The following is a 22,990-nucleotide window of genomic DNA, read 5'->3' on the forward strand; positions in this document are numbered from 1 at the left end:
CCTTTCCTTATCAGTTTGAATATATGAAGACCTCTATACATTAAAGATAGTAACCCTTTTATGGTTGTATATTGTTGAAGGAATATTCCTTATTGTTTTGCATTTTAATTTTTGTTATTGTGATTTTGGACCTATTTAAATATAAACTTTTTATGTTGTTAAATACATTTAACTTCTTTATGGTTTCCTTTACGCTCACATAAATTCTTATATATTCTGTCTTTGGGGGCTTGGTAAAAATAAAAAATCTGTCCCCTCCCCTGGAGTACATAAACATTTGTCTATATTTTCCTTAAGCCTTTTTAATGGTTTTAAGGTTTTACCCTTTAAAGTATTCCTTATTGGGGCATCTGGCTGGCTCAGTTGGTAGAGTATGTGACTCTTGATCTTGGGGTCATGAGTTCAAGCCCCATGTTGGATGTAGAGCTTCTTTCTTTTTATTTTTAGAGAGAGTGAGAGAGGACAAGCAGGGGAGAGGGACTGAGGGAGGGGAGAGAGAATCCTAAGTAGGCTCCACCCAGAGCCCAATGTGGGGCTCAATCCCACAACCCTGGAATCACGACCTGAGTCAAAATCAAGAGTTAGATGCTCAACCGACTGAGCCACCCAGGCACCCTGATTATGTACTAAATTCTTACACATACTTTTGGGTCTTTGTCTAAAATTTATACCCTTTTTTATTGATCTAGCTGTGTATAGGCCAATACCACACTTTTAACTATAGTTGCTTGTTAGTTTGTATGGTAGAGAGTATTCTTTTTTCCTTTTTATATTTATTTTTATTATTTTATTTGAGAGAGAGAGAGCACAGGCAGGGGAGAGGGGCAGAGGGAGAGAGAGAATCTTAAGCGGGCTCCACACTCAGTGCTGAGCCTGATGTGGGGATCAATCCCACAGCCCTGGGATCATGACCTGAGGTGAAATCAAGAGTCAGACACTCCACCGAATGAGCCACCTAAGTGCCCCTCTTCTTTCCTTTTTAATTATCAGGTTTTTAAAATTAAGTGATACATTGACGTGGGTCGAAATCGTAAAAGTACAAAAGGGTGTACAATGAAAAATTTCCCTCCTATCCTGTCCCTCAATCACCCAGGTCCCCTCTCCACAGGAGCCGGTGTTTTTAGCTTCATAGGTCTCCACATGTACACGGTGAAATACTTATACACATTCTCCCATTTTATTTTTTTACAGGAATGAGAACTTGCTATATCCTGTACCTTCAGAACATTTTAAATAGTTTCTTTTTACAAATGAATTTTGGAGTCTCTCTTCCCCTCTCCCCACACCACTCAGATTTTGGTTGAAATCATTTCAAAATTCATAAATTAGTTTGGGGGAGCATTGACAACTTTCTAGTCCTCAACTTTCCCATTGGGGAAACATGGTACTTTCCCTTTTTTAAAACAAAAATTTTTTAAATGTTTATTTATTCTTGAGAGAGAGACAGACAGACAGACAGACAGACAGGCAGACAGACAGACAGAGTGTGAGCAGGGGAAGGGCAGAGAGAAAGGAAGACACAGAATCCGAAGCAGGCTTCAGGCTCTGAGCTGTCAGCACAGAACCCAACACGGGCTCGAACTCACGCACTGCGAGATCATGACCTGAGTCAGATCATGACCTGAGCCGAAGTCGGATGCTTACCTGACTGAGCCACGCAGGCGCCCCTCCCCCGCCCCCTGCTTTTATTTAAGTCTTCTTTTAAAGATATTCGAATTTCTCTACATGTCATGGCCACACTGCTCATCCATTCTCTTCTTCTGAGGCTCTTTTCTGCCTCTCATCCGTGGCCTCTTTGTTTCCCCAGTCCTTTCCCCTGGGCAGATCCCGCCTCCTCAGTGTCCACTGTCTCCCCCACCCCCCTGGAACCTTTGCTGACTGTTCCACCCAGTGGCTCTTCCTGCTCTGAAGCACCTGCCATCTCTCCCACTGCTTAGTGTCCCTTTATAAGGGACCCTGTCTGGCAGTTGTCCTCCTCTTCCCTGAATCCCTGGTGGTGGCTGTTCTCTGCTGATGATCTCTCAAGTACTGGCCAGGGAGTAGTAACCTGGGGAAGGTGAGAGGTTGGCTCATGGCTAGAGGATGCTAGGGAGCCAAGCCTGGCTTCCTTGATGGCTGTGTTCCCATCCTGGCCCTCCTGGCTCGTGTGAGTGGCTGCAGTCTGGAGTTCCTCAGTGTGGGGGGAAAAGGGTATTTCTCCATAGCCTCTTCTGAGATGTTATGTAGATAATCTGCTTCCTGAGTAAGGAGAATCGTCTGTTATCCTTTTTCATGTCCCTTGACTTTGTGGTTGGTCTCTGGGGGTATTGAGAAGGGAGAGCCCCTGACAGAGGGTCTTTTCATCCCCTGGCATTTTCGGCTGGCCATCTATCCTGAGGTAGTCATCATGTTTGAGGTAATGGTGGAACTGACTGGCTCTTTCAGGACAGACTTTTTGCCACATCTGCACTGGGTGGGGGTGAGTAATGAGTGCAGATTACCGTGGTTCAGACTTTGGTAGTAGACGTGGCAGATGAAGTTTTATTATTTTATCCTAGAAACATCTGGCTGTGAGGACTTGATTCCTGTCCTCACCAAACTCACAGTAATCGGCTTCAACTGGCAGTTTATACAAAGGCTGGATCTCTCCACTGAGCAGAATGCTTGGGCCTCCTGCCAGTGACACTTGGGAAACCCAAGCACTCATCAGAAGGTAGCTTGGTGAGCAGAAATTACAGGAGGAAGGGTTCATCCAGGCTCTGGTAGACACTGCAGAGTTAAATTACTCTCTATATGTTACTTTTCAGGCAATCCAAGTATTAAGGTCTGACATATACAGATATTCTCTCCTTTAGAAACTGGAGACATTGTCCTTGTGACACATTCTTAGCTTCTAATAAGATGCTTTCTTCATTAACTTCACATGGTTACCAAGCACAGTCCAACTTATGTTAGCTGCATTGCTGTGTGTTTGCATCTTATCCATAATCTGGCCAACCCAGAGGGCTGGAGGGTTTGTTTCTGGGAGTGTGTCTGTACGTGGCTGCTCCCACGCTGTGTGTGGGTTCTCGGGGGAGCATGTTTCCAGGCTGTGTCCTCACATTCTAAGGTTTGGTCTTTTCCAGGGTCTGGAGGCCTCTGCATTCCTGATGCCTCATGGTACTGACTAATGCACACAGCTGCTGTGGTATCGCTCGTGAGGAACCTCTTTCTTCCCTTCCATCTTTTCCAGCTACTCACGGAACCGCACTTTTGACACATACATTGGGCAGGGCTACGTGATTGCTGGCATGGATGAAGGTTTACTTGGTGTTTGCATCGGAGAGAAGCGGAGGATTGTGGTTCCCCCTCACCTCGGCTATGGAGAGGAAGGAAGAGGTGAGTGCTGGCTGCTTCTAGGCTGGTTTCAAGTAACCAGAGCTTCTTGAGAGCCAGAATATGGAAGCTGAAGTCCCATTTAAGACTTAAATGTCGGGGCGCCTGGGTGGCTCAGTCAATTAAGCCTCCGACTCTGGCTCAGGTCACGATCTCACAGTTCATGAGTTCGAGCCTTGCATTAGGCTCCGCAGTGTTAGTGCAGAGCCTGCTTTGGATTCCCTCTGTCTCTGTTTCTCTCTCTGCCTCTACCCCACTTGCATTCTCTCTCTCTCTCAAACCAAATAAACTTAAAAAAAAGACTTAAATGTCCAAATAGCTTTGGTTTCTAGACATGCTCTATTCTTTCCTCTTGTCCCCACTACCAGTTTCCCTCTGAAAATTCTTAGTTATGCCAAAGTTGGAAGAACTTTGCCATGAACTCTTAGATTCATCAATTGTTAACATCTTGCTATGTTTTTTTTTTAAGTGTATTTATTTATTTTTAGAGAGAGAAAGAGAGAGAGGGTGAGAGTGTGCATGATGGGGAGGAGGGACAGAGAGAGAGAGAGAGGAAGGAGAATTCCAAGCAGGCTCCGTGCTCTGCATGGAGCACAACTTGGGGCTTGATCTCATAATCCTGAGATCCTGACCTAAGCCGAAATCAAGAGTTGGGCACTTAACCGATTGAAACACCAGGTACCCCAACATCGTGCTATGTTTATTTTCTCTCTCTCCTTACATTTGTTTGTTTGTTGTTGTTGTTGTTGAGCCATTTGAAAATATATTGCAAACCTCCCCTTATCGATTTTTGGTTTTTAACGATTTTATTGATGTATAATTTATATGCCTTAAAATTTACCCATTTTTTAATTAAAAAATTTTTTTTAATGTTTATTTATTTTTGAGAGAGAGAGCATGAGCAGGGGAAGGTTAGAGAGAGAGGGAGACACAGAAACCGAAGCAGGCTCCAGGCTCTGAGCTGTCAGCATAGAGCCTGATGGAGGGCTGAAACCCACAGACCGCAAGATCATGACCTGAGCTGAAGTTGGACCCTTAACCAACTGAGCCACCCAGGTGCCCCCCAAATTTACCCATTTTAAGTGTACAATTCAGTGACTTTTAGTAAATGTAGTGAGTTGTGTAACCATCATCCATCTAATCTAATTTTAGAACATTTTTGTCACTCTAATAGCAAACCCCCTTTCGAACATTATACAAATGATACATGTTGAGTTTAGAAAAAAGAAAATACAGATAAAAAAAGAAAACAAAAATCTCCCACAATCTCACCATGCAGGAATAAACACTGTAATGTGGTAGGCAGAACAGCAGCCCCAAAGATGTCCCTGTGCTATCCCCAGAACCTGTGAATATGTTACCTTTCATGATAAAAGGGATTTTGCGGATGTGATTAAGATGGGGATGTGATTAAGATCTTGAGATGGGGAGGTTATCCTGGATCATACAGGTGGCCTTGATGTACTTAAAAGAGCCTTTGTAAGAGGGAAGCAGGAGGTCAGAGAGAGGGGAAAATACTCAGCTGCAGACTTAGAAGTTGGATGAAGGGGTCACAGGTCAAGGAATAAGGGCAGCCACAGAAAGCTGGAAAAGGCGAGGAAACAGATTCTTCCCCAAAGCCTCCAAAAGGAATGAGTCCCTGCCAATACCTCGAATTTAGACCTTTGACCCTCCAGAGTTATAAGAATAAACCTGCATTGCTTTAAGCCACCAAATTTGTGGAAATTTGTTATAGTAACAATAGGAAACAAATGAAACTAATAGGAAACAACCATGAAGTGAAAATATATATCCACCTAACTAATAAATACTAACAAAAATGGGATTACCTAGGGGCACCTGGCTGGCTCTGTCGGAGGGGTGGGCAACTCTTAATCTCCATGTTATGAGTTCAAGCCCCATGTTGGGTGTAGAGATTAATAAAAAAAATAAATTAACTTAAAAAATGGGATTATCAGAGCGCCTGGGCAGCTTAGGGTGGCTTTCTCAGTCAGTTAAGCGTCTGACTTCGACTCAGTTCATGATCTCATGGTTTGAGAGTTCAAGCCCTGCCTCTGGCTCTGTGCTGACAAGTTGGAGCCTGGAGCCTGCTTCAGATTCTGTCTCCCTCTCTCTTTGCCCCTCCCCCACTCACGCTCTGTCTGTCTCAAAAATAAACATTAAAAAAATTTTTTTAAATGGGATTATCTATACATATTTGTAATTTCTCTTCTTCAACTAATTTGTTGTAAACAACTATCTATGCCAACAGGTATTTTTTATGATTGCATAGTATTTCAAGCCGTATTTTCCTTCTTAAGTTTTTTCTCATATATATATATATATATATATATATATATATATAGGCATACTTCATTTTATTTCTCTTTGCTTTATAGAATTCCACAGATAGTATTATGTTTTTTTTTTTTAAACAAATTGAAGTTTGTGGCGACCCTGCATCAACAAGTCTATCAGTGCCATATTCCCAGCACCATTTGTTCACTTCATGTCTCTGTGTCGCATTTTGGTAATTCCTGGCAATATTTCAAACTTTTCAATTGTTACTATATTTGTCATGGTGATCTGTGATCGGTGATTACGACTCTAAAAGCTCAGATGATGGCTTACATTTTTTAGCAATAAAATACTTTTAATTAAGATATGCACATTGTTTTTTATAGACATAATGCAATTGCACACTTGATAGGCTGCAGTATAGTGCAGACAAAGCTTTTATACACACTGGGAAATGAAAACATTCATTTGACTCGTGTTATTGCGGTATTTGCTTTATTGCTGTGGTCTGGAACCAGACCCACAGCGTCTTAGAGGTATGCCTGTACCATTGTTTGCTAACCTGCTTAGGACTAGTGGATGCAGTATTAATTTTGCTTTTGGATTATTTTTGCTGGTGGGATTCTGCCTGGTTTGGCTGGCTGTATACATTAATTTTGTTCTTCCAACCACTACTGATAATATGTATCTTCAGAATTTTCTTAGTAGGGTTTATTCAGAGGATCTATGAAGTATCAGGTTGGCTGGAAGCTAGAGTGTACCATGGAGAAACTTTCTTTTTTTTTCTCCCGGACTTACGTTCCTGTTTTCAAAGTAAACTCTACCCCCAATGTGGGGCTCAGACTCACCACTCCAAGATCAAAAGTCACATGCTCTACCGACTGAGCCATCCAGGCACCCATTAAATTTCTTTTCTTCTTTTTTTAAGTTTATTTTATTTTTTATTTTTTTTAACGTTTATTTATTTTGGAGAGAGAGCGAGAGAGCGAGAGAGCATGAGTGGAGGAGGAGCGGAGAGAAAAAGAGACCCAGGACCAAACCAGGCTCCGGGCTCCGGGGTGTCAGCATGGAGGCCAGTGTAGGACTCGATCCCACCAACCGTGAGATCATGACCTGAACCAAAATCAAGACGGACACTTAACTGACTGAGCCATCCAGGTGCCCCTAAATTTCTGATTTATAAAGTCATACCAGGTCACAGCTTAAGACACATTCAACAGATCTTGCTTCATGTCCTGTTTGTCAAGTGTCTTGATGCTCTGTTGTTTTGTATCATGTAAAATTCTGTTCAGATACATACAGAAATAGACAAATACTTTCCGAGTATTCATGTTTTGTTATGCCCTCAGGATTAATCCTTCATTTCTCTAAAAATAATATATTGATGGAAAACATTTGCTTAAATTATTTTTTTCCTTTTGGCTTTCTATCAAGTATGAGACAGAGCTCTGCAAAGAATTATATAAGGCTCTGGGAATCATCGGAAGGCTCATAAATTCTGTGGTTATGAGGCTGCTTCATTCCAAATCCTATGTTGCTGTGGGGCAGGGGCACTCAGATATGTACTGTCTAGATGCTCTTGCATGGGGGCAGGGGAGAAGGGCAGGGGGTAGGGGGGCAGCACCTTTGTCTTCTTTTGAATAGCATCTCCCTGGCCTCTTGGTGATGTTTGCATAGGGCCTAATGCTAATTCCTCAGGGACTGACCCAAGAAAGATGTCAGGACATAGAGGAAATTTGGGGTTTCCTCATCACATACCATGGGGCCAAGCACATAGTAAACATTCAATAAATATTTGTGGAAGGAATGAAATACTGGGCCCTCTGTGGGGTTCTCCAGCTCCATTCTTGGCATTTCATTTTGTGGAGGCCATTTTGCCCTGCAGGACTGGTGGAGGGGAGGGAGTAGGCCTTCTGGAAAGGCTCTGGTCCTCTCTGCTTATCTGCTCTGTTCCACAGGGTCAGCCCTGAACTTTTGATGCTTGACTATGTTTGCAGCCCTGGAGGGGAGAATGGATTCTGCCTGAGGGCTTGTGGAAGCATCACTTCCTGATTTTTTCTTTCAGAGAAAGAGGGAGACACAGAATCTGAAGCAGGCTCCAGGCTCTGAGCTGTCAGCACAGAGACCGACGCAGGGCTCAAACTCACAAACCGCGAGATCATGGCCTGAGTGGATGTCGGACTCTCAACCGACTGAGCCACCCAGGCACCCCATCACTTCCTCGTTTTCTGTTCCCCAACTTTCAAGTTACTTTCCAAGTACTCTTAGATTGGGAATATAGGATTATAATGAGAATTAAATAATTACATATAAAGCACTTAGAAGAGTGCTTGGTACTTAATAAGCATCATGTGTGTCTGTGTGTGTGTGTGCGTCTGTGTGTGTGTTACAGAGAGCAACCAAAAATGGACACAGAAAAGTCCATTGCAGGCATGGGGGGAGGGGCTATTTGTGTTCACATATCTCTGTTTGAATTCTTTCTATAGCTGTGTTATTTTCTTCAACAAGTTCTATGTGAGTTGGTTTTCTTATCTGTAAAACGCTAATGAAAGCATTATACATCCTTGATTCTAAGTAATACTATTTACAAAAGTTTTACATTTAATCTTCTTTGAAATGAGGGGTGCCTGGGTGGCTCAGTTGGTTGAGCAGTGGACTCTTGATTTTGGCTCAGGTCACGATCCCATCCCAGCGTCATGGGATCAAGCCCTGCTTCAGGCTCCGAGCTGAGCTTAAAATTCTCTCTCTTCCCTCCATCTCCCCCTCCTTTCTTTCTCTCTCTCTCTCTCAAAAATATAAATAAATAAATAAATAAATAAATAAATAAATAAACTTCTCTGAAATGATCTGGGAGTGTGTTTAACCACAAGCATATGTTTAAGGTGTCCCTCTGGCCCCCTCGAGCCTCCTGAGAAGCTGCCATTAAATTCATGGAGCATCTGCTAATGCTGGGTTTATAGTAATACCCCACAAAGTGGTTGCAGGGATTTAATGAGATAGTGTATGTGAAGAATACATTGTAGACTGTAAAACATTATTCAAATGTGAGGTAATGTTTTCAAAAGTGGAGATAATGGAAAAGAAAAGTTTACTAATAATTTTGTGTAGAACAGATAGGATGTGTTGTAAAAGTACTTTGTGAACCGTTAGGCCCTATCACAAGGGGTGTGTATGGACCAAATTTGGCTGGGTGTTTTTTTCCCTCTGAAGTTTCTGTTAGTTTAGTTCCTCCTGCACAGTGATAGAGGACTGGAGTGATTTTTCACTCTACAGCTGGTGTTGTCACTTCACCTCTTACTTCTGGTAGGGGCCAGGCAAGCCTTAGTTTCCTCATTTGTGATGAACTTAGCCATTCATCTTTCAGGCTTAGTGATTCCATGGGGCAGTAGCTCATCATCTTGAATTATAGTCCAAACTGTGTTCTTAAAGTTTATTTATTTATTTATTTATTTAGAGAGAAATCCCAAGCAGGCTCCAAGCTGTCAGCACAGAGCCTGACACAGGGCTCCATCCCAGGAACCGTGAGATCATGTCCTGAGCTGAAATCAAGAGTTGGACACTTAACCGACTGAGCCACCCAGGCGCCCCTCCAAACTGTGTTCTTAACTGGTTGCATGACCCTGGGCATATCTTTGCCTCAGTTTCCCCATGTATAGAATGAGGGTTAGGTTACTTCTGACCGCCTTTCCAATTCATTCTCCCAGTATTCCCTAGATTTTCATATTTAGGTCCCTGTGTTTCTCACTGGGGGTCTGTGAGGACGTGCCTGGTGACACTGGGGAGGCACATGTGCTGCCACTTAGAGGACTTGCTCATTAATTTCCTCTGTCTGTCCTTTAGGGAATATCCCTGGCTCGGCTGTGCTGGTGTTTGACATCCATGTGATTGACTTCCACAACCCTTCAGACTCCATCAGCATCACCTCCCACTACAAGCCCCCCGACTGCTCAGTGCTGAGTAAGAAGGGGGATTACCTCAAGTATCACTACAATGCCTCCCTTCTGGATGGGACTCTGCTGGATTCCACGTAAGGACCACTGGGGACAGTAGAGGAGGGAGCTTGGAGGATAACAGCCATAGGTTCCCATGAGTCTCCTTTCCTTTCATCAGATACTGGTTGACAGATTTTCTCTCCATGCTTCCCCACTGCAGAGAGCTAGCCTACATCACTGCTCAGGTGCATTATTCTAAAAGTTCCCTATGAATGGTCTCACCTTGCTCCTGTGAAATTGTCTTTCTGAAAAACGGGTATCATCTTATAACTGCTTTCTTTAAAAATTAACCCGCAGCTACATTACAAACTCCTCGGTCTGGCACATCAGCCTCTATTTGTCAGCTCTGTTCTGCTTAAATGGTCTTATCTTGTGTTAGGGCCCATCTTTTGCCTCTAGGGCTGCCATGTGCAGTGGTGCAAGATGTGTACTGCTTAAACCCTTCCTTCTGACCAACTTCTGCCCTGGCAAAAATGTCCTCCCTTTTCACAAAATCTTTCCTTAATTCCTAGGAAGAATCAACTGCTCGCACTTCTGTGTCTCATAATGTTTTAAGATACTATTTTTATTAGCAAAAATTATTTATTTTTCATTATTTATTTTAGTTTCTGTCTCTGCTGCTGGTCTGAATACCTTAGAGATGCCCAGCATGTTTATTCACATTTTTATTCTTTACACCTAGCCCAGAGTCTTAACACGAAGGGAGCATTTTATAAATGTTAACTGATTGAGATGAATCTGAAATTTTATTAATAGGAATCAACAGTATAATCTAATATCATTGCCAATTTTGGTAAAAGGAGCTTTGCTTCTTATGTTTCTGAATCTTTAGGTATAGCTGTAAGTTAATAAAATATTCTCTGGGAAAGAAACATTTTCAGCCTTTCTTTATATCTCCATAGAAATCTATCCATTTTTGTACCGAGTCTGACTTAGACTCCTGAGTTGGGGCTTGGGGAGAAAGAAGGGCTTCATAAATAAGTATGGGTTGCTGCATTTATGCTGCGTGAGGAAGGCCTTCTCTGCCTCGCACCTGCCCCTCTGCCTTCTAGCTTCAGGCAACATTGTGTGTGGCTGGAGAGAGCGAGCCAGGCATGGAGACAGAGCCCTAGGGACACGTGCTCTTCAGAGCATTCTCTCTGGGTGCTATGAGATCCCGTATACTAATGCACTTCGTATATTTCATGCAATCTAAAACGTATTGGTTGTTAGAAGCATCATGTTATGTATCTCTAAGAAAGTAAAAATGCCCCCAAACTAACATGCTGTTAATTATGAAGTGTATCCCAATTACAGAGATGTTAAAATGTGAAAATGTGTGCATTATAGAATCAGTGAAGTGTATACTAGCTTCCACAGAGCAGATTTACGTGGACCTGCTTTACAACAAACCTCATTGCATTAATATGAAAAGACTTTGGAGGGCAGTGGGAAAGAAGCATGCCTTGTTGTTTGGGGGGATTAAGCCCGCGCTTATGCATGTTTATGCACGCTTATGCACGTGAAAATGGCCCACAAGGTTAGAGTAGTCTAGAAGGTCAATGGCTTGCTGGTATTGTCTTGCTAATGTTCATATTCTTGTCTGGTGCTCTGACTGCTGGGTGGGGGTAGGTGGGAAGGGGAAGTGGGGGTGGAAAACGAACAAAGGAATTCCTTCTCAGTGGGTTCAGGATATGCTTCTCATGTAGGGTGGGGAGATTCAGCCTTCCTGCCTTCTAGTGTATTTGGTGGATTCACAACATTCCTACAGAGCATCCGGTAGCCATGTGAGGCTCCTTCCTTTTATCAGACTCCATTCTATACCATGAGAGTCGTTTGTGGTAGGTGTAAATCTACAATGAAGAGCAACATCCGGCATCCCCGATGGTCTGTTCTGGGCGTAAGCTTCAGAGTAATGGGAAAATGGGATGTAGGGTGGGATGTGTGTGGGAGAGGAAGGGAAGACCTGGTCCCACCCCGAGCCTTCCACGGGCGTTGTAAACAAGGAGGCAGGTGCTGCTGCGGGCGCTTTTTCATCAGCACGGAGAGAAACTGGCTGTGGAGAGGATGGAGGGAAACGTGGGCGGAGAGCCAGAGAGGGCAGCCTACAAGTGGGAAGCAGGAAGCTTGCAGTGGATGGGAAGCCAGGAATGCACAGAAAGAATGAGAAGAATGTCAGAGGAAAACTGGCAGGAAACAAATAACTACACAAGCGGTTGATCTGAGGAAAAACAATTAGTGGGGCTTTCAGAGATGACACGTGAAAGCAAAATGTTTGCTTGGAGGATTTTCTTCATGTGTGTTTAAACTGGCCTCAGAGAGGAAGAATAAACATTTGTTATTTGATACCTAAATGAGGTTTTTGAATATTCGGGAAGACTTTGAAACAGAGTATTCCCATGGGAGGTCCCAGTGGTCCCCAGAGAAAGGCAGGGTGAAGGTGCCTCTGTGCTGCTGACAAAGGAGGAATTGTGTGTGGGGCAGGACAGAGGATGTCCTGCTCCCTCCCACAGGCCTTGGGCCAAGGCATCTGGTGCCAGAGCTGGCTTTGTTTTGGTTTCGTCCCAGGTAGGACAAAGGCAAACCCTGTTTTGGTTTGTCAGTGCCAGAGAGCCAGCCTGGCCCTGGGAACCAGCTTGAGAAGAGAAAGTAGCCCTGCACCCAGGGGAAGCTGGGAAGCCTGAGAAGGGGATGTGACCCGAGGGGGCTGCCCCCTCCATGTTGTCACCATCCGGAAATGGGCATCAAGGGAGCCCTAAGATACTGGGGAGGTTTTTCTTCCTTGACATTGAAGAAGAAAGCGGTAGTGCCATACTTTCTGGAACTAGATTTATTTTCGGTGGTGAGTGAGGTGATAGAGGCAACTCTCTTGTACGTGGATGTCTCAGGGACCGTGGACATCAAGGATGCTTTAACTGTGGCTCAAGTTAAACTTTCGGTCATTTTTTTAGAGTCAAAAACTATTGCAGACACAAGCACTTCGCATACTCAAGGCCATCCGTTTTTTGAGCTCTTTATACTTGTTCTCCTCCGTGCCAGCATCATGAGTTATTTACTGTTGAGAATATCCCTGCGAGATAGCTGTTATTATCACCAGTTTATAGATGAGGAAATGGAGAGGTTTTATTTTTCAGCATCCAATCAAGTGGCAGAAGCAAGATTCAGAGTCAGGTCTTGATAAATCCAAAACACATAAATCCAAAACACAGGGTTATGTATTTTTCAAATTCTCATGAAAACTCCTTACTAGGGTATTTATTAAAATATAGAGAAAAGTTGTAAGAGCAGTACGAAGGAAGGACTTCTTTTTTCCCCAAATCACTGGGGATAGGTTGCCACCATGATGTCCCATCACCCATTTCCTACAAACGTCGATATTCTCCTACATAATTCAACGCATACTTTATAAACAGAAAGTTAACACTGATACGTTATCACGTTTTAATCCCCAGACCCCACCTAAGTTTTGCCACTTGTTTCCAGAAGGTCTTTTATAGCAAAATGATCCCACTCCATATTCTCCAATACTCTGGACTGGTTCCTCAGCCTTTCCTTGATTTTCACCTTGACACTTTTGAAGATTACAGGTTCGTTTTTTGCAGAATCGTTCTCAGTTTGCTCTTGTCTGATGTTTCTTCCTGATTAGATAGGGGTTTGTGTCTGTGGCAGAAGAGATGGCCCTTTTCATGGAAACGCTTTCAAATATCAATGGGTTGATGACCTAACGAGGGACTCTTCTGTTTCATTTTCAGGTGGAATTTAGGCAAAACGTATAATATTGTTTTGGGATCTGGACAAGTTGTGTTGGGAATGGATATGGGTCTCCGAGAGATGTGTGTTGGAGAGAAACGGACAGTGATCATCCCACCCCACCTGGGCTATGGGGAGGCTGGCGTGGGTGAGTAAGCACCAGCATTAAAGTGTTTTGGGGCACGTTCACAATCTGAGTGTTGTGCTTTTGGGGTACCATATTTAGAGCCCCAATATGCTTCTTCCATTTAAAACCTAAAGAATCAGGGGCGCCTGGGTGGCTTAGTTGGTTGAGTGTCCGACTTTGGCTCAGGTTGTGACCTCACGGTTTGTCAGTTCAAACCCTGGATTGGGCTCACTGCTATCAGCAGAACCCACTTCAGATCCTCTGTCCCCTCTTTCTGCCCCTCCTCTGGTTGTGCAGGCTCTCTCTCTGTCTCAAAAGTAAATAAACATTAAAAAAAAAAATCTGGCACCTGGCTGGCTCAGTTGGTGGAGCATGCAACTCTAGATCTTGGGGTCATGAGTTCAGGCCCCATGTTGGGCGTAGAACTTACTAAAAAAGAAACAAAAAAACAATAAAGTGCCTGCTACTTCCTCCAGTCCAAGAAGAAACACTTCAAAAAATGGGTACCCTATAAGACCTTGTGATATATATTATAAATAATTATAACATAATAATTTAAAAAAAGATATTATATATACATCCATATATATATTTGCATACTTAACACTTGAGCCCATACTATATATACTGTTCTCAAATTTGTGTTTACAGTCATATCTTAGGTCAGGATTTTAAGGCATACTGTTTTATTCTTAAGGTTCTGCTGTAGGATTTATTCAAAAATTCTACCATTGTGGTCTCTTCTAGTGCTTTTCAAACTTTTTTCACTGAGACATACAGTTAAGAAATACTTTTTATCTCCCCATCTGTGTTACACATAAACATGCAATTTATACATATACTCATACACAATTAGTTCTATATATAAAATTTAAACTCAAGTTTTATGAAACCATACCTATCCTTTCTATGGACAGTGTACCCTGATCTATTTTATTCCTGAATTTAAAAAATTGGTGGTCACCATGCTGTAAATAGATTTCATGACTTACTAATGGTAAGTACCTACAGTTTGGATAAAACCACTTGCTGGTTTTGAACTTTTTTGTTTTAAATTTATTTTTTAATTTACATCTAAGTTAGTTAGCACGTAGTGCAGTAATGATTTCAGGAGTAGATTCCAGTGATTCGTCCTCTATGTATAACACCCAGTGCTCATCTCAACAAGTGTCTTCTTTAATGCCACTTACCCATTTAGCCCACCCCCCCCCACAAACCCTCCACCAACCCTCTGTTTGTTCTCTATATTTAAGAGTCTCTTATGTTTTGTCCCTCACCCTGTTCTTATATTATTTTTGCTTCCCTTCCCTTATGTTCATTTGTTTTGTATCTTAAGTTCCTCATATGAGTGAAGTCATACGATACTCGTCTTTCTCTAATTTCACTTACCAGAATACCCTCTAGTTCCATCAACGTAGTTGCAAATGACAAGATTTCATTCTTTTTGATTGTCGAGTAATACTCCATTGCATATATATACCACATCTTCTTTATCCATTCATCCATCGATGGACACTTGGGCTCTTTCCATACTTTGGCCATTGTCAATAGCGCTGCTATAAACATGGGGTTGCATGTGCCCCTTCGAAACGGCACACCTGTATCCCTTGGATAAATACCTAGTAGTGCAATTTCTGGGTCGTGGGGTAGTTCTATTTTTAGTTTTTTGAGGAACATCCATACTGTTTTCCATAATGGCCGCACCAGCTTGCATTCCCACTAACAATGCAAAAGAGATCCTCTTTCTCTGCATCCTTGCCAACACCTGTTGTTGCCTGAGTTGTTCATGTTAGCCATTCCGACAGGTGTGAGGTGGTATCTCATTGTGATTTAATTTGTATTTCCCTGATGATAAATGATGTTGAACATTTGTTTATATTATAGTCTGTTAGCCATCAGGATGTCTTCTTTGGAGAGTGTCTATTCATGTCTTTTGCCCATTTCTTCACTGGTTTATTTGAATTTTTTGGTTTTTTTTAGTTTGTTTGTTTGTTAATTTATTTATTTAGAGCACGAGCAGGGGAGGGGCAGAGAGAGAAGGAGACAGAGAATCCCAAGCAGCTCCATCCTACTACTCTGAAATCATGACCTGAGCTGAAATCAAGAGTTGGATGCTTAACTGACTGAGCCACTCAGGTGCCCCTGGTGTTGAGCAGGAAATGCTTGCCATCTGTGAGGCAGCTGGAACCTTGGGTGGGGGAGGGAGGTTGAGATGGGCATGCCTGCTGCCTGGTGGTGCTAACCCTGTTTCCTCCCTTATTGGTGAGGCAGATGGAGAAGTGCCCGGCAGTGCCGTCTTGGTGTTTGACATTGAGCTGCTGGAGCTCGTGGCGGGTCTGCCTGAGGGGTACATGTTCATATGGAATGGCGAGGTGTCACCCAACCTGTTCGAAGAAATCGACAAGGATGGTGATGGAGAAGTCCTCCTCGAAGAGGTAACCGACCTTCAAAAGAGAGTGGGACTAAATGAGCTGGGGGGAGCCTTATTGGGGCAGGGGATCCATTCCAGATGTGAAGGCTTCTCAGAGTGAGGAGGACGCACTTTTGTACACACTCTCTAAATTGAAGCTCACAGTTCCTCTCTGGAGAAACTGAGGCCCTGAGAGGTACAGGGCTTGATCCCAGGGCTGACAGATCTAGATTTGGTTCTCAGTTCCTGGGTGCTCACTGTATGCCTGCATTATGTTGAATGTTTTTCATATACATTCTCTTGCTTGGCCCTTGTGGCAGCCATGTAATCATCATCCCCGTTTTTCAGAAGCAGCAGCTGTATGCAGATGAGATAAATGATTTGCCCGAGGTCACAGAGCTACCTAGTGATTTGAGCCATGGTACATATCTCCATCTTGATCATCTAGGTCCTGGGTGGATTCTTCTGTAGCGGACACCCCTTCATGGAGCTGGACAAGAGTCGGCTGTCCTGTCACACCCTCCTCAGTTCCAGTATCTGCCTGTTCCACATCTGCTTATTCAAGGACACGGCTCCAGCCTTCTCCCCTTTCTCTCTTACATCAGCCACATTTCCCTGGCTACTGGATTGCTCACATTAGCATAAAAACATGCTATTATTTTCCCTTTTCTTGGTGCATCTTCTCATTTACTTTGTTTCTTTGCTCCCTTTACAGCGAAAATGTCAAAACTTTTAAATCCACTCCTGTCAGACATTTGTCCTTCTGTGTCACTGAGCCTGGTCTTGCTAAGGTGACCAGTGCCTTTTATGTGCCTGCCGCCAGTGGTCACTGCTCACTGTCCTCACTCTTGGACACAGCTGACTGCTTTGCAGGACACCTTCTTCCCTCGCTTCCAGACCACACTTTCTTGGTGTTCCTTCTACCTCACTAGTGGCTCCTTCTCAGGAATCTTCTCCCTCTCTTCATGTTGGAGTGTCCCCAGCCTGAGTTCTGAGCTTGTTCTCTCCTCCATCTCATGTCACTCCCTTGGTGATCTCAACCAGTCCAGTGGCTTTGTCATCCGCATGCCATGACTTCCAAACTTGTAGCTCTGGTCTGGTCTTCTCTCTCTACCTCCTACTCAGACATCTAATTGCCCACCTGACATCTTCATTTTTTGAATGCTGTTGCTACCTCCCTCTCCTGAACTTGCCTCACCCAAAGCCTTCCTCATCTCCTCTGATGGCAACTCCGTCCTTCCAGTTGCCAGGTGAGAGCACTCAGTAATCTTTGACTCCTCTCTTTCTCACATAGGCTATAGTAAACCCACCAGGAAATCATCCTAGCTCTATCCTGAAAATTTATCTATGTCTCACCACCTCCAGTTGGTAGCATCTTGGGCCACTGTCTGCTTGGTCTTGCTTGGACCTCTACGAAGGTCTTTGTGCTTTTCAGCCTTGCCCCTCACGGCAGCCGGAGTGATTCTTCTGAAACTTCAATTGGATTATGGCTTGCTTTGTCTCAGAACCCTGCAGAAGCCTCTCTGTTTCCAGAGTCCTTACAGTGGCCTGCAAAGACCCCAAGAAGGTTCTCCACGACCTGCTCGCTGTAACTTCCTCTTCAGCTGCTCCTCTCTACCAGGCATTGCACACGCTGGGCCTTTGCACCAGCTGTCCCTCCACCCAGAAGACACTTCCCTGGATAACTGTTTGGCTCATTCCCTCCCTTCCTTCAAGCCTTTGCACGGGTCTCCCTTTTTCATTAGGGTTTTACTCTGACCACTGGATTAAGACCTCAACCCACTCCCCGACCTGTACTCTTGATCCTCCTTACTTGACTCTACTCCTTTGTTTTCTGGAGCATTGCACTTTTGAACTTAATATGTGACTTACTTAATTTTTTATGTTCTTTTCTAATTGTGTGTCTTTCCCACTAGGATATATGCTAGAATTACAAGGGCAAGGTTATGTTTTCATTGTATGAAGGAAAGAATGGAGGGAGGGAGGGAGGCAGCAGTGTTCTCAGAGGCAAAGATGGTTAGGGCATCAGCCTGTGGTGGAGAGCTAAGTGTTGATTTAGGGAGAAGGGATAGCTCCAGTCACTGCTGCGTGGAGCCTAGGAACTTCTGGAGTCATTAGTCATTACGGTTATACACCTGCATCTGGAGGGAGAAACACCAGGCAGGTTGCGTAGCTCACAAAATTGTGTCTGTTTTGCAAGCTTAGACTCAAATTCCAGCCCCATTGCCCTCGGGACGCTCTGTTCAGACCCTGGCTTGGCTGCTGTATCTCATGGTCTGTCCTGTCCCCTCTCTTTCCAGTTCTCAGAATACATTCATGCCCAGGTGGCATCTGGCAAAGGGAAACTCGCTCCTGGTTTTGATGCTGAGATGATTGTGAAGAATATGTTCACCAACCAGGACCGGAATGGAGATGGGAAGGTCACAGCAGAGGAATTCAAACTCAAAGACCAGGAGGCTAAACATGATGAACTCTAAACCTGCCTTGGGCCACCTGTGTGATACCAAGCCCCCGGTCATGGCTGAAAGTGAAGCAAAGGCCCGCGGGTCTCTCAGAAGGTGAATCGTCCACAAGTAGTAGATGGTCACATAGTATGTGGGGCATATGTCAGGGATGGGTCGATACACATGGTGAGAATTTTAGGCCAAATGCCAGTGATATGAAAATCAGTGTCAGGTGCCTTAGCAGGGGGTGTGTAGAATATTGAAGAGGCTGCACTGTCAACCATTGTTTTGTGAGCCTTCTGTGTAGTTTTGTTATTAAAGGAAAATGGTGTCATACAGAAGTCATAACCATTTTGGAGGGAACAGAAGAAAAAGCGTCCAGGAGGTCTACATAAAGAGCATTAAAAAAATTTTTTTTAACTTGCTGGTGTTTTAAAAGTGTTTTCCAGATGAGCAGAAAAGACAAACGGCCTGCCTCAGCAGTATTTCCCCAAAAGCCCCAGGATGGGGCCCTTTTGTCAGTGGCCCGTACAGGCTCTGGTAATGCCCAGCTTCCACTTTCCTGCTACACACACACACACACACACACACACACACATGCACACACACCTACTTGCACATGTGTGCTTTGATAGTTAATCATGCTCTACCTGTTGTGGTCTTCCAATTGGCTGGGTGACTTGGAAGTTAAGAAGAAAATCAGTGGACCAAACAAGAGGCATCTTGGACTATGAGAATTTGATTCTATGTTTGCCACATAAGATTATCTGCTTCACCCTTTCTTATTCCCATTGCTCTATCCTCCCTGAATCTTTTGATCAGATAGATTTGTATAGGGCTTGTGGCTAATCCATGCTCCAGAGTACGTGACCAAGATAGGAAGTATCATCTCAACAGATGAGCATACACAAGGTGACATATTTCTGCTCATTTGTGTCCTGGAGAGGGAGGTGCCCTAAAGCCCATGGGCCTCTCTCTCTGTAGAAAAACAAGGACACTGTTACCTGCCCCCATGTTATGCAGTAACCAACAACCTTGCTGCCTTATGTCCTCTGTTCCCAAGTGGTGGTGGCGTCCACCCTGAAGTAATCAGTAATTTGCCTTTTGAAACTGCTTTATTTTTACTAATTTAAACTGTTTTGTACTGATGTAGCCCTGAGATAGTTCATGAAAATGCTGTGCACTCCTTCAATGGAATAAATGTTGGAAAACTGAACTTTTCATATATAAAAAAATTGAATGATAATATCAAGTGTTGTGGAGTTTTGTTTGAAGGCTGAGAGGATCCTATGAGAATACGTCTTGATTATCCATTGAGAATCGCCTCAACGAGGGCTGCATCTCATTGAAGGTGGAGGAGTATGACGTATAGTGTATGGGGGTGTGTCAGTCAGGGTCCTGGCAGGAAACACACCCACATATGGGCCTTCCAAAGAGAAGCTATGTAAAGGACTTTACAGATGTGTGGACAGGGCCTAGAGACCTAGTTAGGATATCAAGGTACCATGATAGATGTTGGCCAGCAGCAGTAGGGGGCTCTTCTACCCCCCTGGGGCTGAAAGGTTAAAGGGGAGACAAAGCCACACCCAGAAGTGTGGCTGGCGCTGCAGCAGGAGGGCAGAGACACCCCATTCTCTGTCCTGTAACTCGTTCCCATTCGCTGAACCCAATCTGAAGCTAAAGGAAGAGGAGCTTAGTGGCTGGTATTCTCAGAGTCAGCTTTCTGGGGTGCAGAGTAAGGTGAAGGACTGTAGGCATTGGAGTGGGAGCCAATAGAGGATAACTGGCACAGGTATAGAGAAAAATACGTTTTTTTAAAAAAGCAAATGTTACAGTTTATTCTTTGCAGAAGCAATTTCAGGGACTCTGTATGCTTTTGGAAGGCAAAGGAGATGCCTGCCCATGGCCTTCCTGGCGTTGCTGTCGTGGTAACTGACATTCCTTAACCGTCTTCTACCTGGCACATAGTCACTCAAGATTTTTTGTTTAACAGAATTCCTTAAGTGCACGAGATAGGTTAATAATTTTGCTAAATGGAATTGCCCTTTGGAATGTACTTGACCTGTAACACCTCATTATCCTTACACATCTTCACGAAGATAAAAACCTTGTGCTTATTCTGTCCCAGGTTTTTAGTTGGTCCTGTCTGAATTTCTTCACTGGTTGTTTTCTTTGGTGGTGGACAGGTTTGCTGAATAAAAGATACGTTTCTCTGGGGAAATTAAGCACTGTGGGCCTTAGAGCTTCAAGAATAGAGGGAACATTTAATTTTTTTTTTAACTTTTTAAAATTTATTTTGAGAGATAGAGAGAGAGAGAGAGAGAGAGAGAAGAGAGAAATAGCACTAGTGTGGGAGGGCAGAGAGAGAGGGAGAGAATCCCAACCAGGCTCTATGCTGTCAGCACAGAGCCCGACTTGGGGCTTGATCTCACGAACCGAAAGATCATGACCAGAGCCAAAATCAAGACCCTTAATCAACTGAGCCACCCAGACACCCCTCAACCAATTTTTTAAAAAGTAATCTCTACACCCAACATGTAGCTTGAACTCACAACCTTAAGATCAAGAGTCTTGTGCTCCACTGACTGAGCCGCCCAGGAGCCGGGTAGCTTGTTTTTGTTTTTAAACTGCCTGCCTGACTGCTGAACTGGAACCTTGGTTTTTGGCCTTCAGACTCAGACGGAAATATTGGCTCTTCTTGGTTCTCCAGCCTGCCACCTGTTGTGTTTTTTTTCTTTCCTGAGGTGTAATGAACAAATAAAATTTTAAAATACTTAATGCATATGTGATGATTTGATATATGTACATGTTTACATTGTGAAAGGATTTCTCCATCTATCACTTCACGTGTGTGTGTGTGTGTGTGTGTGAGAGAGAGAGAGAGAGAGAGAGAAAACATTTAAGTTCTACTCTTAGCATTTTAAAACTATACAATACAGGGTTACCAACTATGGTTGCCATGTTATGCATTAAATCCTTAGACCTTATTTATCTTATAGCTGGAAGTTTGTACTGTTTAACCAAACTCTGTTTCTCCCATCCCCCTGCCCCTGGTAACCATTTTTTAAACTCTATTTCTGTAACTTCAACTTATTTTTTTTAATACCACATATAAATGATACTGTGTAGTACTTATCTTTCTAAACCTTTGGCTTGTTGTTGAGCGCTACTGGGGCACTTTGATTCTTCCTGCTGCTAAGGAAGGCATTCAATTATCTGTGACCATGACAGAGGCTTTAATCTCTGGCTCAACCAGCTGCTCAGATGGCCTCACCTCATGATGCTGCTGCAACCCTGTTTCTATCTGCGTTATGATTAAGGGTTATAGCTCTGTTGGCAAGACTGTGAGTACTCATTAGGGAGCCAAATACAGGGTAGGGATGCCACAAAGCATTTTTCTCAATCACATCTTATACTCATTTTCTGTGTTGCTGCTTGAGGCAGTTTGGATCGGCTGTAGATTGGGATCACCTAACTTATGACTCATGCAGATTTTGGACTTTGGGCCCTAAAGATGAAGTAGGTCATTGATGCCCAGTGGGAGATTAGAGTATCTCAGAGAACATGACATCTGAGTATGCATGTGACCTGTATGCTTGAAACACCACTTAAGCTATCTTGCGAGCGTAAGCAATCTGCATTATTTTGTTGAAACCTGGTGAGTTTTGATCTCTCATTACTTAGGAATTTATAGTACCTTTCAAAATTATTACTTAAAAGACAGAAAAAAAATTTCATTTTGGCAACAGAGTGGGCCTGAGTGCAATTACACGTAAGTGCTTATATATAGTACTTCAATGTCTTAGGTTTCTAGGAACAAGGTTGCTTTCTTTGAAGTCTTTTTCCCTTGGCTTTCTTGGGGATCTGGTGTCTGTTTATAAACTAAGAATACTGCTCCCAGTTACTTATTGCTAGTTGCAGATATCACACTTTCATGCTTATTAAAATAGTGTTTGAGGGGCACCTGGGTGTCTCAGTCGGTTAAGCGTCTGACTTCGGCTACACGAGGGCAGGAAGCATGTCTGGTGTGTTGTTTCTCTAGAACCTAGCCCACAGTAAGGACTTCAATCTTTGGTGGGATGAGTGACTCTTCATTGAATCAATCTTCACCTCAAATTAATACCCCACTTTAGAGATGAGGAAACCAAAGCCTTGAAACGTTAGAAACTTACCAAATGTTGTAGTTAGAATCTAAGACTCAGATCCAGGTTTGACTGATTTGAAGGCCTGTACCCTTTACACCTCAGCCACACTTTATCTTACCTATTAAACTTGTACTGAAATACAAGAATAAGTATAAAACACAGCAGGACTGGTGAATCTTGAGGTAACCTTGGATAAGTCTCCAAATTATTCAAGATCCCATGAAATTTTTTCTTCCTTTTTAAAAAATATTTATTTATTTATTTTTGAGAGAACACGAGAGAGTGCAAGTGGGGCAGGGGCAGAGAGAGAGGGAGACAGAGAATCAAAGCAGGCTTTAGGCTGTGAGCTGTTAGTACAGAGCCCGACATGGGGCTTGAACTCATGAACCATGAGATCATAACCTGAGCCGAAGTCAGATGCTTAACCAACTGACTGAGCCACCCAGGCGCCCCTTTTTTATTTCCTGATTCTCCATGGTGTATGCCTTGAACCTGAAGTCTGGTTAAAAAAA

The 22,990-nt window shown here is 43.4% G+C and overlaps 1 protein-coding gene across 1 annotated transcript in view; it reads left to right on the plus strand.

Moving 5' to 3' along the window:
- Positions 1 to 19,579, plus strand: part of FKBP9 (FKBP prolyl isomerase 9) — a 42,166-nt gene extending 22,587 nt beyond the window's left edge. Inside the window, exons 6-10 of the mRNA XM_047834290.1 lie at positions 3,212 to 3,357; positions 9,472 to 9,658; positions 13,355 to 13,500; positions 15,751 to 15,914; positions 18,190 to 19,579. Of these exons, the coding sequence (XP_047690246.1) occupies positions 3,212 to 3,357; positions 9,472 to 9,658; positions 13,355 to 13,500; positions 15,751 to 15,914; positions 18,190 to 18,366 (820 nt within the window). The 3' untranslated portion in view covers positions 18,367 to 19,579. The remainder of the gene's footprint in view (positions 1 to 3,211; positions 3,358 to 9,471; positions 9,659 to 13,354; positions 13,501 to 15,750; positions 15,915 to 18,189) is intronic.
- The last annotated feature ends 3,411 nt before the right edge of the window (positions 19,580 to 22,990 follow it).

The sequence above is a fragment of the Prionailurus viverrinus genome, chromosome A2 (assembly GCF_022837055.1).
Source record: "Prionailurus viverrinus isolate Anna chromosome A2, UM_Priviv_1.0, whole genome shotgun sequence".
NCBI classification, from domain to species: Eukaryota; Metazoa; Chordata; class Mammalia; order Carnivora; family Felidae; genus Prionailurus; species Prionailurus viverrinus.